Below are 12,631 nucleotides of genomic sequence, written 5' to 3'. Positions count from 1 at the left end.
AGCAAGCGTCTCCCCTCCTCTCCTTCCACCGAAGCCCAGGCGAGGTTTAAACTTCGGAGGTTCCCCGGGCTGCAGCCTCACCCCGCAGCAGAGCGGAGCGGCAAGGCGCGAGAGCATGGGCAGCCTGAGCGGCTGGAGCCTGTGGGCGCTGCTGGCGCTGTGGGCGCTGCCCGGGGGCTGCTCGCCTCCCAGGGCGCTCCTTTTCCCCTTTGGCTTGGAGCGAGGAGACGCCGAGCTGGAGCCCGGGGACGACGCGAGCTCCCCGCCGCTGGAGCTGAGCACCCCGCTGCACTTCTACGGCTCCCGCATTCACTCCCTCTATGTAAGTGCGCGCCTGGCTGGGGGGCGCGGGCTGCGGCGGGAGGAGGGGACGGGTCCGCTCTGGACGGGGGACCCAGACAGGAGGCGCCAGCGGAGGCGAGGGGCAGCAACGCGCCCCTCGTCTCCCTGTCTCCGGACCCCCGTGGTAAGTGGGGGGAGAGCTTCTTTTCCCCTACTTGGAGCGCCTCTCTCCATCATCTGTGTAGATCCCTTGCCGCCCAATCCTATGCATGTCTACTCAGAAGTAAGTCCCATTCTAGCCAATGGGTCTTACTCCCAGGAAAGTGTGGCTATCCGCGTTTACTCAGAAGTCCCAATGAGTCTTACTCCCAGGAAAGTGTGGTTAGGTTGCAGTCCTGTTTCTTCTTCCAGCGACCTAAGCTGCGGGGCAAAGTTTGCTCACCCCCCAGGGTGCCCAGATGTCATAAACGCAAAAGAGGACCAAGCACCCCACAATGTAGGACGCCCAAGAAAAATTTAGAACATGACAACATAAAAGCTACAAACGCTCATCTACTGATTTCATGTGGTTTTAAAACACTAGGTTACTTATTATTACTTTTAAAACTACATTACATATAATTTATTAATTGCAAGAAGGCTCTGTGTTGCCTGCTCACAGGAGCATTTCAGTTCCTTTCCAGGGGTGAGGCTAAAAAAGAGGACATGTTCTGGAGAAAGAGAATGTCTGTTCTCCCTACTCCCCTGCACTTTGCCTCTTCTCTGCCCCCTCTCTGGGCCATGTCCACACATGTGCAAGGGCACAAGGGGAGGGGGCAGCAACCTGTGATATCCCTCAGGGAACCCCTTGGAGCTCATCTCACCCCAGTCCAGAGGAGTGAGGTTTCTGTCACTGCTTTTGAGAATGAACAGGGTGGAGGGTCTGCTGCTGCCTGCAGGTGGGGCCAAACCCTGTGCCTTTCTGGGTGAGAGGTGGGATGGCTGCTTAATTCCTAAAAGTGAGGAGTGCTGCTCTCAAGCCTGCTTGGAATTCATGCCCTTTGATCCCTTTGAGAACTTTGTGTGGGAGGGTAAAGGATGATGGTTGTATTTCCTTGTTGGTTTAATGGCATGTGCTTTCTGCCCATGCTCAGAAGCACTCTTATTTCTCTAAAACAGTGGTACCCAAGCTGTGGGTGGGGCCCACTGGTGGGTCACGGCCTAATTTTTGGTGGGTTGCCTGAGGATGTTGGAAAGATCAAATAACTAGTTGCCTCAAACCCAGAGGCTTTTCAGAAAGCAGATACTGTAGCTGCTAATTATCCTGCAAAGAGCTCAGCTCCTGCAGTTTGTAAGCTTATGTAGATATAGAGAGATACATGTTTATGGATCTTTTTCTTGTTATTATTAATTATAAATATGTAATTCTTATTAAATCTTCTTATTTTTTTAAGCCTGATAAACCCAAGTGGGTCCCGATAGAGTGTCATTTTAAAAAGTGTGTCCCTGTGCTTAAAAGCTTGGGAATCATTGCTCTAAAATATATCTTTTCATTCATATGTCTCAGGGTGATGGAAAACTATGATGGAAAACGGATTCTTTCCCCTATGATGGAAAACGGATTCTTGGGCTAAGACCAGGCTCACTTTAAACTCTGGTATATAAATTTCCATATAAAAATTCTTAAAACAAGACACCCTGCTGGACTAGTAATTCTCTGCAGCAGGATGTTCCATACTGAACAGGACCACTTGTAACTGTGAGGTTGGGCTGTTCTGTCATCTAACATAAGCAAAGTTCATCCCATAAGAACAAGGGGGGGGGGAAAATCTGGCAGCTCCTGTCAGATTGCAGTGCTTATTGTGAGAATAAAGAGCTGTGCAGCAGTAAGTCAAGGAGGTGGTTGATGGGTGGGAAGGGAAGGAACTGTCCAGAAGGCTCTGGCATGTAGAATAGATTTTTGCTAATTCCAAACAAAATAGAAAGCAGATGGGCCTTGTCCTTTCCAGAACTCGCAACTGTAAAAGGCATTGTTGCTGTCATTTCAGCAGTTTACTCCACTGCACTGTAGGTCAAGCAAAAAAAGAAATTATGACTGTATGTTTGAGTACAAAGGGTCAGAGCCTATTTGGATGTAAATAATTGGCATTCCTCTGTTGAACTACAGCAGCTAAGGATTTAATTTTTGACTCTCTTAGATTGAACTCTGAATTAGTTTGTTGATTCTGTACTTTCTCAGAACTGTTATGTGTTGGAGCTGAACTACTCGTAGATCTGAATATCTGGCTACTCTTCTAGAGATCACGCACCTCTTGTAGCTTTGAAAACTTTCAAGCACAAAGTTTACATCCAGTCCATTTTTATTTCATTTAAAAGGCTGGCAGCCCGATCCTACAGGGCTTCAGTGCTGGCGCTGCAGCCCTGGTGCCAGTGCTGGGCGTAGCAAACATGCTGTAAGGCACATTTGTGTTACCCTGGATGTAAACGGCGGGGTTGTGTGTGTAGCCCCATCAGGACTGCATTGGTAACCCTATCTGCTAGAGGTGAGGAGGTAAACGCCAAGTGACACAGGGGCATGGGGAGGATTTGGGGGGCATTTCTGGGTGGGGAGGGTGGAATAGGGGGAAGGCCATGCCCAGGAAGGGGTGGGGCTGACTGGGGCCTCCTCTGCTAATACTATCCCTTCTGTCAGGCTTAGAAGCTCAATACGGAGCTTCTTGAGTTCTCACCAGCAAAATAGCTGGCACAGACTCAAGCAGTCCCCTTGAGCAGGTTGGTACTTTGCTTGGGATAAGTGGGCGAATGTCCCCTTTCTCCAAAGAGATGTCCAGCCTACTCAGATCCAGTACAGGATCCAGTGGTAGGCAATTGGAGCCACTTCTCATGTACTGGATAGGTTTGGGCTGTTAAACTCATTATACTAGCAGAGAATGCTGTATGTCAGACCTGGCTTCTCATTGATAGTGCAGTTTGTGTGATGGATTCTGCTTTTCTGGTTCTTTTACAAGAAGTAGTTTTGAGTCAGTGTGCCATATGCCACTGGAATTGGGGGGGGGATAGAGTCAAAATACAAAATAAACAAACACAAGAACAGGTGGAGTTTGGACTAACAAAAAATGCATTATGCTAAATTCCATAGAGTTAAGCAAATACGCTGCAGCCTGACACTTCCATATGGAAGGAAACTAAGGCAGCTGTTATCAATCCCCTCTGACTCCCCCTCCTCCCCCTTTCACAGGTGGGATGCTGATACAGGTAGGAGTCCAGTCCTATGTGTTTCTACTCAGAAGTAAATCCCATTCTAGTCAATGGGGCTTACTCTCAGGAAAGTATGGAGCGGATTGTAGCCTAAATCTCCTGCTTTGGCTTGCTGGGAAGACTTGTTTAGAGGCTGGAGGAGGGAGAGCCTGCAGCATCTCAGTGGGGGGGGGGAGAGAATTTGGCAAACACTCCCTGGGTTTTTTAAAGCAATCTCCTCTCCTCCCCTTCCTGCCTCCCCCTCCTGAGCCCTCCCCATAGCCAGCTGTCCCACTGAGCTTTTAAGAGTCCAACCCTGTGCGTTTCTACTCAGAAGTATGCCCCATTGTAGTCAATGGGGCTTACTCCCAGGAAAGTGTGGAGAGGATTGTAGCCTAAATCTCATGCTTTGCTTGCTGGGAAGGCTTGCTTGCTGGACTGTTTTGTTTCCATAGACTGGAGAGCCTGCACCATGAGGGGGGGGGGATTGGGCAAACACTCCCTGGGTTTTTTAAAGCAATCCCCTCTGTTGCTATTGAACCTGCCCCTGTGTGTGTGTGAGTGAGAGAGCGAGCTTGGCATCCGCACGCTCCACCTTGCTTCATGTACTCTGGCTACAGAGGTTTTCCGCCCCCCTTCCCCTCTTCAGCCTGTTTGCTGGCTCAGGGGTTCCAGGAGTCTTACTGTTCCTTCGCAAGGGGGGCCTCTTCCATGGCTCCAGGGCTATTTCCCTGCCTGGTCGAGGTGGAGCCTTTTTGCAGTGTTTTGGGCTGCCTGGAAACCAAAGGAGAAGCCAGCGCAGGGCAAAGGAGTGTGTGACTTTCAGTTCCCCCCACCCATCAGCAGATAAGAAATCTGTGGATAAATAGGTTGCACTTGTTCTAGAACTGATAGTAAGGAACCATTAATTTTAGATGCCTTTCCATGTAATTCTGTGGATGTCTACTCAGAAGTGAGTCCCATTGTGTTTAATGGGGCTGACTTCTTGGAAAGTATAATAGGATTGCTGTCTTTGATTATATCAATAGTCTAGATTTAAAAAAACAAAACACAGGACTTGTATTTCAGAATGTAACTTCTCTGCAGTCCGGACCAAACAGAGACCTGTTAAAGTGTGTCTTGAAAGCATCAGATAGTTTAAAACGTTGGCCACAGTTTCAAATATACAGCATGTAGACCCTTCTAAAATATCTGTTCTGCAAATCTCTACAATGTATTTTTTAATTAACATAGAAGCTGCCTTATCAGTGGCTCATCTAGCCCATTACTACGTATTATGACTTTCAGGTAAAAGTCTTTCCCAGCCCACTTATGGGACAGCCTTTTCATTGGAGATGTCAAGAAGCTGAATTTGGGACCTTCCCATTCAAAACATGATCTCTGCTGCTGATCTGTGATCCTTCTTTTATTACAGAGTGGTGGTCCCTTGATATTAATTGTGCTTTATGTAGACATGTTAATGTCCTTATTTTAGATGGATGAGGCTCTGAAAATTCCCCATTGTTTAAAGGATTGGGGACGCAATCCAGAGGCGCCCTCGGGTGGACGCAGGTACCTTGCGCCAACCCAGGAGTGTTGCAAACGTGCCGTAAGGCACATTTGCGCCTCCTTGAGAGGAAGCTGGGCCGGCACTCCTGGCTTGCCTGTTCCAGCACAGGATAGGATTGCATCCTGGGTTACTTTCCCCCAAAACTTTGCCCAAGCCCCAGAACTGTGCACTGGCTTTCTCTCCCATTCTACTTTCTACTTTTTAATAAATTCTTCTAGATAATTGAAGCAGAACTATGTATAAAATGTGTATCTGTTTTTTAACGTCCCATAAATGTAATTTTGCCATCTATGTAATTTATGTTGAATCCTAAAAATATATCAGGTGGTTGTGTCCTGCAAGATTAAAAGGAATTATACCCTAAAAGGAAATTGTGAATTCTACAGCTGTTACTGTCTCCAGTCAAGCACCAACATTCAAGGCTCTTTTTCCCTCCTACAGTTCATATAAATATACCTCTCTAATAATAATCAGTCTCACTCTAACAAGAATATCTTGCTTTGACATGGCATTTGATTACTTTTGCGTTATATTTTAAATGTGCACTCATGCATTTTTAAAATTCACATACATTTAATCAGACCTTGAAAACATTTCCTTACTTGGATTAAGTCTGTGGAATCATTCCTCATCCACTAAAACACATAGCAAGATTTTTATTATTAATAAATCTCAGTAACACTCTAACATTATTAAACTACATTAATTTAAAAATAGGTCTTATTGAGTTTTATTGTAACATAAGAAATAACACATGTTCACAATTTATTTTTCTCATTTTGATACTTCCCTCCTACGAGCAGCTCAGTGTGGTAAGCATGATTCCTTCCTTCCTTCCTTCCTTCCAACCACCCTGTGGGGTAGGTTAGGCTGAGAGTCCAATCCTAGCCAGCACAGGAGCAGTGGTGCCAAATGGCTACCACTGCATCCTGTGCTGGATTTGAGCAGGCTGGAAGTCTCCTCAGAGTAAGGGGACATTTGTTCCCTTACCTTGAGTAAAGCTGAGTCTGCTCAATGGAGCTTCTCAGAGCTGTGCCAGCTATTTAGCTATGTTGGGCTTTCAAGCCCATGTTGGGCTTTCGTTGACCAAAGGTTTTTAGTAGTATAAATTTATTGGCTAAAGTGGGGAGAATTGGAGAAGTGGAATGACTTATTAGTCAATTCTGAATTACAGATGCTATATGCTGACACAAAGCACATGTCCTGCCTCTGTCCTTGAAGTATGATTGTTGGTGTAATGCAACAAAACCTTCTTGGTTATTGGACCGAGACTTCGGAATTCTCCCGCTTTTAACCTTCTGTAGGTTCCCTGTTAATCATACCTTAAGTCTGCATTAATTTTTGCACCCCTGAATTAATGGCTTTTATCTGATATTACAGTTGCTAGTAGTATTGTGCTTCTCTTTTTATGATTTTTTTTTTTTTGTATTTTGAAAATCTGATTGTACTTTGCTTTAGAGACTTTTGCTCTAAAGTGATGTATAGTTGTTAAAATACATAAAAATCAGCTTATGTCCACATGTGCTTGCTATGTTTAGGGGAGAGGAAAGGTTCTGGTTAGGATGTGTAGGGGGAGTGCTGGTTTAGCTAACTTGTCTGTTCTCTAAGAACCTTGACTTCCAAGGTTTTGAAATGCTGTATTACCTCTCCCCTGCCATGCAACATGCAGTTGGATATGGGTTAAGGCTAATTCATGTATGCAGATCACCCACTTTTTTCCTCACGCAATCTCTCATATGATTGCAGAAGTGGCTGCAGTTTGTTTTCAGATACACATACAGCCTACTGTACACAGGGAGGATTGTGGGGGGTTGGGGGAGAGATATGTGCAGTTCACATTTGTGTAACAGCACTGCTGTTAATATTGTAAACTCAAAACCTAGATTCTTCTTTCCCTAAGTAGAGTTCAGAACATCTCTTGCACGGTCTCTCTTGTTTCTCAGCACAATATTTTTCCTGAGGTCAACCAATTTCGGTTAACAAATGGTATAATTTAAACAGTACAGGTCCAGCCTATTTATACACGGATTTTTTATACACAGAATTGACACGAATGGCCCCTGCAAATGAGAAGGAATGTGCTGATCCCTGGAGAAGGGGAAAATGCACCCCTTTAAAATCAGTTTAAAATACTGAACAGTCCTTTAACAATAGCCTCCTTAATGTGTGTGTGTGAGAGAGCGGGCAGCTGGCTGACAATCCATCAATCCTTCTCTCTCCAGCGGACCCCTCCCTTCCCCCTGAGCATGTAAAAGAAAGGCGATCACTTTGCATTGGTGAAGGGAGGGGCTGAGTGAAGCTTTCCAAGCTCTTGGAGGAGGACTGGTTGATGGATTGTCTTCTTAATGAGTCTTATCTTAGAGTCAGAATGTCAGCAAGGCTGTTTCGAAATCACCAGAGTGAAGAAACTTTGTAATCCTTATTTTTCAACCATCAATTTTTTCAAAATTGTTATGCAGAATATGTATTCTTTGTTCCTAAGCTCAGTTCAATGTATAAATATTAATAGGACCTGAATGAACACTATTTTAAACTATGTCAATTTTAAAAAATTGTGCCAACTTCTTTCTTTCCTGAGAGAACAGTCCTATGCATATCATTCAGGCGCAAGTTCCATGGGGCTAACTCCCAGGAAAGTGTTCATAGCATAGCAGCCAGGTTTTGCTTAGGAATATGAATGTGTTTGTTTTTGTTTGTTTGAACACTTGTAAAATAGAATTTGATTTTTCTGAAGTTTGAGTTTCCAGTATTGTTGCACTAGAATATAACTTATTCTTTGTGCGTGTTTGAACTTTGTAGCCTGTTCACACTATTTAAGGAAATTCTGTTTGGGAGTGTGATCTTTTGATCTGTAGTACAAACAGATGGAGAAGCTAATCATGGTTTGGAAGACTCATGCTTGTGTCACTTCTCCAGTCTACAAAGGACATAACTGAGGCTTGTCATCTTATGCTCATTCTCCTTCGAGAGTTGTAGGAACCATTTCTCATTGCAGGTTTACATACCAGCCAAGAATCTGTAATGCCAGATGTTCCTATGCTTGTCATTGTTTCCCATTCATTGATATAAAAGTTTCCTAAGTAATTCTTGCAAACATTCGGATATTATCAGAGTTTTAGACCAGCTGTGCGATTTTAGTGTTTGCTATCTCACCAGAAAGCATGTCTGTGCTATCTGTTCATTTGGTATCCTGTGTACATGTTCGAAATCAGTGCAGCTGTCTCTCAGTGAGAAAAGCCTGGATGTTTGGTGTGTTGGCCTGGGAAAGTTTGTCTGCCCTGGTGATCTTATCTTGGTAAGGAAATGTCAAGGTTTCAGTGTAAATAGCAAAGATGGAAATTTTTGAGGTTGTTCTCTCTGAGGTCTCTGTTCCACTGCCACCCATGCAGCAGAATAGTGAGAAGCCTGCTAGATCAATATCTTTGTCCTGGTCTTACTGTGGAATTAGGTTGTTAAATGGACTGTACTACTTCAGACTGTAGGTGGAGATAAAAGAAAGTCTTATGGTCAAATTCTTTTTGGGCCTTACACGGCCAGAACAAGCGTACAGCAGTGTAAGGCCCTTTGCCACTGTTACAAAATGCAACACCCCAGGAGACCTCCAGAGGCTGAAACTGTCCTGCAGGATAAAGTGCCCACCACATTGGCGCATCTGCATCTTGAGCTGCCTGGTGGGTGGGACTTCCATGGTGCCGAAAATGGCTGCCTTGGCATTCTAAGCACACTGGGCAGGTCGCAGCGGCTCCTCAGAGGAAGGGGACTTTCATCCCCTTCCTCTGGGTAGCCAGCGCAGAATCAAGGAGTCCCATGTTGGGCCACGCAGTCCAACAAAGGGCTCTAGATCCAGTGGAGCTGAGCTCCACTAGGCCAGTTCCTCCTGCTCCCTCCCCCCCACGCCTCCTCCCCGCCTCCCCCCTGCCCCCATTCACTGCTTAGTGAGTGCTTAGTTTCCGCTGCTTAGTGGTTCAGGCAAGCCACCAAGTGGCTAGCTCATGCTGGGCTAGCTCTGGAGCTGGGCCCATGGTAAAGTTTGCAAATGTACCTTACGGCATGTTTGTGACACTGCATGCTGGTGATGAGCCAGCGTGCAAGGCTCAGGATCTGACCCTGAGTTGGTCACTGCATAAGCATATGCATACATGTGTCCCCGTCCCTGTCCCCCCACACACAGCATGACAGTTTATCAGTGAAGGTGATCAGGCTCGGGAAGGGGGTCAGGATTCAGTGTGCACCACTGCACCCACCTCCCTCTGGGGTCTGATCCACCCTCCTGCCTCCCCCTGCCTCCTCCCCCTGCCTCCATAAACACCCCATTCTGCCCATCTCCACTCCATTTAACCCCTTCCCTGCCTCCCTGAAACCCCCTGCATTCGCTTACCTGCACCAACGGGTATTTGGCATCTGTCTTTGCACAGAGCTGGCCATTTACTACTTGCATTGGTGACCAGGTCCCGCACACTGGCGCTATCACATTTGCAACAGCCATATTTTAGTTTATGCTGTAGTTTATGCCAGTTGAACACATGTTCCACTAGTGTAAAGGTAGGTTAGGATTGACCTGAAAGACTTGGTACAAGGACATGGGCTTGATGAATTCCCCTCTTAGTTACGGTAGTAGAGCAACTTTTATTTTAGCAGTAACTGCTTTATTTCATGTGATGTTGATTCACATTGTAAACATGATTTGGGGTTAGCTCTGGATTTCCTGATATTTATGGCATACATGGAAGCATATATTTAGGGCAGAAGATGCTGCATGTAATTGGTTTCAGGCTTGCAACCAAACTTAGTTTCAGACCAAAAAATTATATGGAGCATTGTAGATGTTTGTAGATGTTAGTCTTGGGTTCTGCTTGGGCTGATGTAACATTTTACTAAACTTTTTTTTCTGTTAGGTTCTTACTAATGGCATCATTGCAGTGGGTGAGCCATCAAGAGAAGAGGATTATCTTGGTCAATTTCCTCTCGGTTTTGGAGGCATTGCTCCCTTTTATGCTGATTTGGATACTACAGGTGGACATGGGAAGGTCTTTTATAGGGAAGAGTCATCACCTGATGTCCTCCAGCTTGCTAGCCACTATATTAAAAGAGGTTTTCCAGAAGCTAACTTTGAACCAAGCAGTGCTGTCATTGTTACCTGGGATTCTGTGGCTCCTTATGCAGGACCTGGAGAAGATGCCATTTTTCAAGACAAGGTGAGCATGTGGTGGCCTAACAGTAGACAAATAAAGGGCACAATCCTAACCTGTGCAGGAACAGGCAAGTCAGGAGGCTTGCACTCTATCCAGCGCAGAATTGTGGATAGAAGCGGCTCAGCCAGAGGTAAGGGGAAATGTTTCCCCTTACCTCTGGGTAAGGGCTGCTAGCCACAATGGGTCTCCTTGGACTTGTGCCACCTCTGGAGGTGGCACAAGTCAGAGGAGAGCTGAGCGGCTTGAAGCTGCTCTGTTCTCCCCCGGAACAGGGGTTGGGATCTGGCATAGGGACTTGGGCTGGCATAGGGCGCAGTTTGGATTGCACCCAAAAAGATATAAGCATAGTGTTCCTCTAGGAGGAGTGGAGTCCGTGCCAAAGTTATACAAAGTTTTGCAAATTATGTAAGAATGCCAAGGTATAGTCTTTTGGAAGAGAGGCTCCCTCAAGGGAAATGCCTATGTAAACTAATGTAAATGGATCATAGTTTTCATGCAAATTTAGACCTTCAGATTGGGTGTGTGTTTTTTCATGTTTACACAAAAGTTTTGTGCTACTTGGGATAAAACTTCTCAAAGATGGCAAATAAGATACCTTGTTTAAGTATAGTAAAAAGAGAGTGTTATGTTTGTCACCTCTCCTTATTCAAGATAAGTTTCAGTCCACATCTTATTGACTTTAATAGTTCATTTCCCATTGATTTCAATGGTTGTAGTTTGTATGTATATAATTTGATATGCACAAACAGCTGAAAGTGGGGTGAACTTGAAGCAACAATTGCAGTGATATGAATATATTTTGTATGTATCCACACATGAAAGCTACTTTCCCAAATAAATTGTTTATTTTCTTCTTTGTATCCCTTTTCTATAAAAGCACTGCAGTAGACCCATATGAGTCCCTATAGTTGAAACCCTATTAACTTCCAAGTCTTCCAACCCTGTTAACTTACCATTAAGTCAATGGGACAAGCTTTCAAATAAGCAAGTTTTATATGAGCTAATCTAACAAAATGGGGAGATTATTAAGGGCCTGATCCTAAACTTTCAGTGCTTGGCAAGCGCTGGCACCGGTTTAGCGCAAGTCTGTGCTGAGTCAGCACCAGCTGGAGATCCACCTGGAGCCTGCAGTCAGAGGCCCCTGCCAGCTGGAGGCCCACCCAGAGCAAGGGATAAGCTCTGGGTGGCGGAGAGGAATGTCAGGGTGGGGAGGGGGAAGTGTTCCGGGGCAGGAGGAGGATGTGGAGGGGGCAGGGAGCAGGGCAGGACTGGCAGAGTTCTGCTCCGTCAAATCCAGAACCCTATGTCAGACCTCTCAGCCTGACATAGGACCTCTCAACTCTATGCTGACAAAATAGCCAGCACAGGCTTGAGTAGCCCCATTGCAGGGCTTGGGCCTTTCCCTGGGGGGAAAGGGACAAATGTCCCCTTCCCCCGAGGAGATGCTGGCGGCTGTCCAAAACCCGTAGGATGTAGCGGCAGCCATTTTGGTGCCACTGCTCTTCTGGGCTGCTCAGGATTGGGCTTTAAAATTTTCCTAGATTTTCTTGTTGATTGCTGAAATTTTAATACTTCACAACTTTTGCTTAAGAATCAAGCTCATTATTTGAAATGTAACCTTATTTTGAATGCAAAAAAAAATTTGACACCTTATTTCATAATAATTGTATTTGCTGTTATGTAAAATCCATTTGTATTTAAAAGATTTGTAAAGTATTGTCCTTATGTTGCCCATTGCACATATTTCTACAAATAAATGAAATCTGAATCTTCCCCACAGAGAAACACATTCCAGGCTGTTTTAGCGTCTTCTGATTCCAGTTCCTATGCTGTTTTCCTTTATCCAGAAGATGGTTTGCAGTTCTACAGCACACATTCTAAAAATGATAAGGAAATGGTCCCAGCAACTGTTGGCTTTAGTCAACCCTCTACAAATTACTATTTATGGGTAAAAGCTGGAGCACACAATATAATTGCTAATGAGGAAGAGATCATTGGGAATCTGCACAAGTATGCATTACTTCTTAATCAGTTTTTCACAAATAGTTTTGAACTGTCTTTCGTATAAGAAACTGTTTTGATAAATGCAAACTTTTGAGAAAAGTGCTATTCTAAATCACACGCATTAGGATTTATCTGCATTAAATTGAAAAAAAAGATTTTGAATATGAGTTTCTACAGTAGCACTTGTATGTTATATAAAATGTCTATTACTTCTCCAAAATATTTTTTGTTTTTGAATGAAGTACCATCACTAAACATGGCTGAGTATAGAGATAAAATGGCGCCCAGTTATTTGTCCTGCCACTCGTGCCAGTGCAGCCATACCATGGAGACACATTCTGCATCCAGTTGGGGGGGGGTAATCAGGAGGCATGGATATTATTGTAAT

At 44.8% G+C, this 12,631-nt stretch overlaps 1 protein-coding gene across 1 annotated transcript in view; it reads left to right on the top strand.

The window, feature by feature from the left end:
- The window catches only part of NID1 (nidogen 1), a 50,885-nt gene continuing 38,254 nt past the window's right edge, over positions 1-12,631 (top strand). Inside the window, exons 1-3 of the mRNA XM_066617086.1 lie at positions 1-322; positions 9,943-10,242; positions 12,020-12,249. Coding sequence (XP_066473183.1) covers positions 116-322; positions 9,943-10,242; positions 12,020-12,249 — 737 coding nt within the window. The 5' untranslated portion in view covers positions 1-115. The remainder of the gene's footprint in view (positions 323-9,942; positions 10,243-12,019; positions 12,250-12,631) is intronic.

This window comes from Tiliqua scincoides, chromosome 1, assembly GCF_035046505.1.
Source record: "Tiliqua scincoides isolate rTilSci1 chromosome 1, rTilSci1.hap2, whole genome shotgun sequence".
Lineage (NCBI taxonomy): Eukaryota > Metazoa > Chordata > Lepidosauria > Squamata > Scincidae > Tiliqua > Tiliqua scincoides.
Note: the sequence above shows the minus strand (reverse complement) of the source record. Positions and strands in the feature narration are given on the sequence as shown.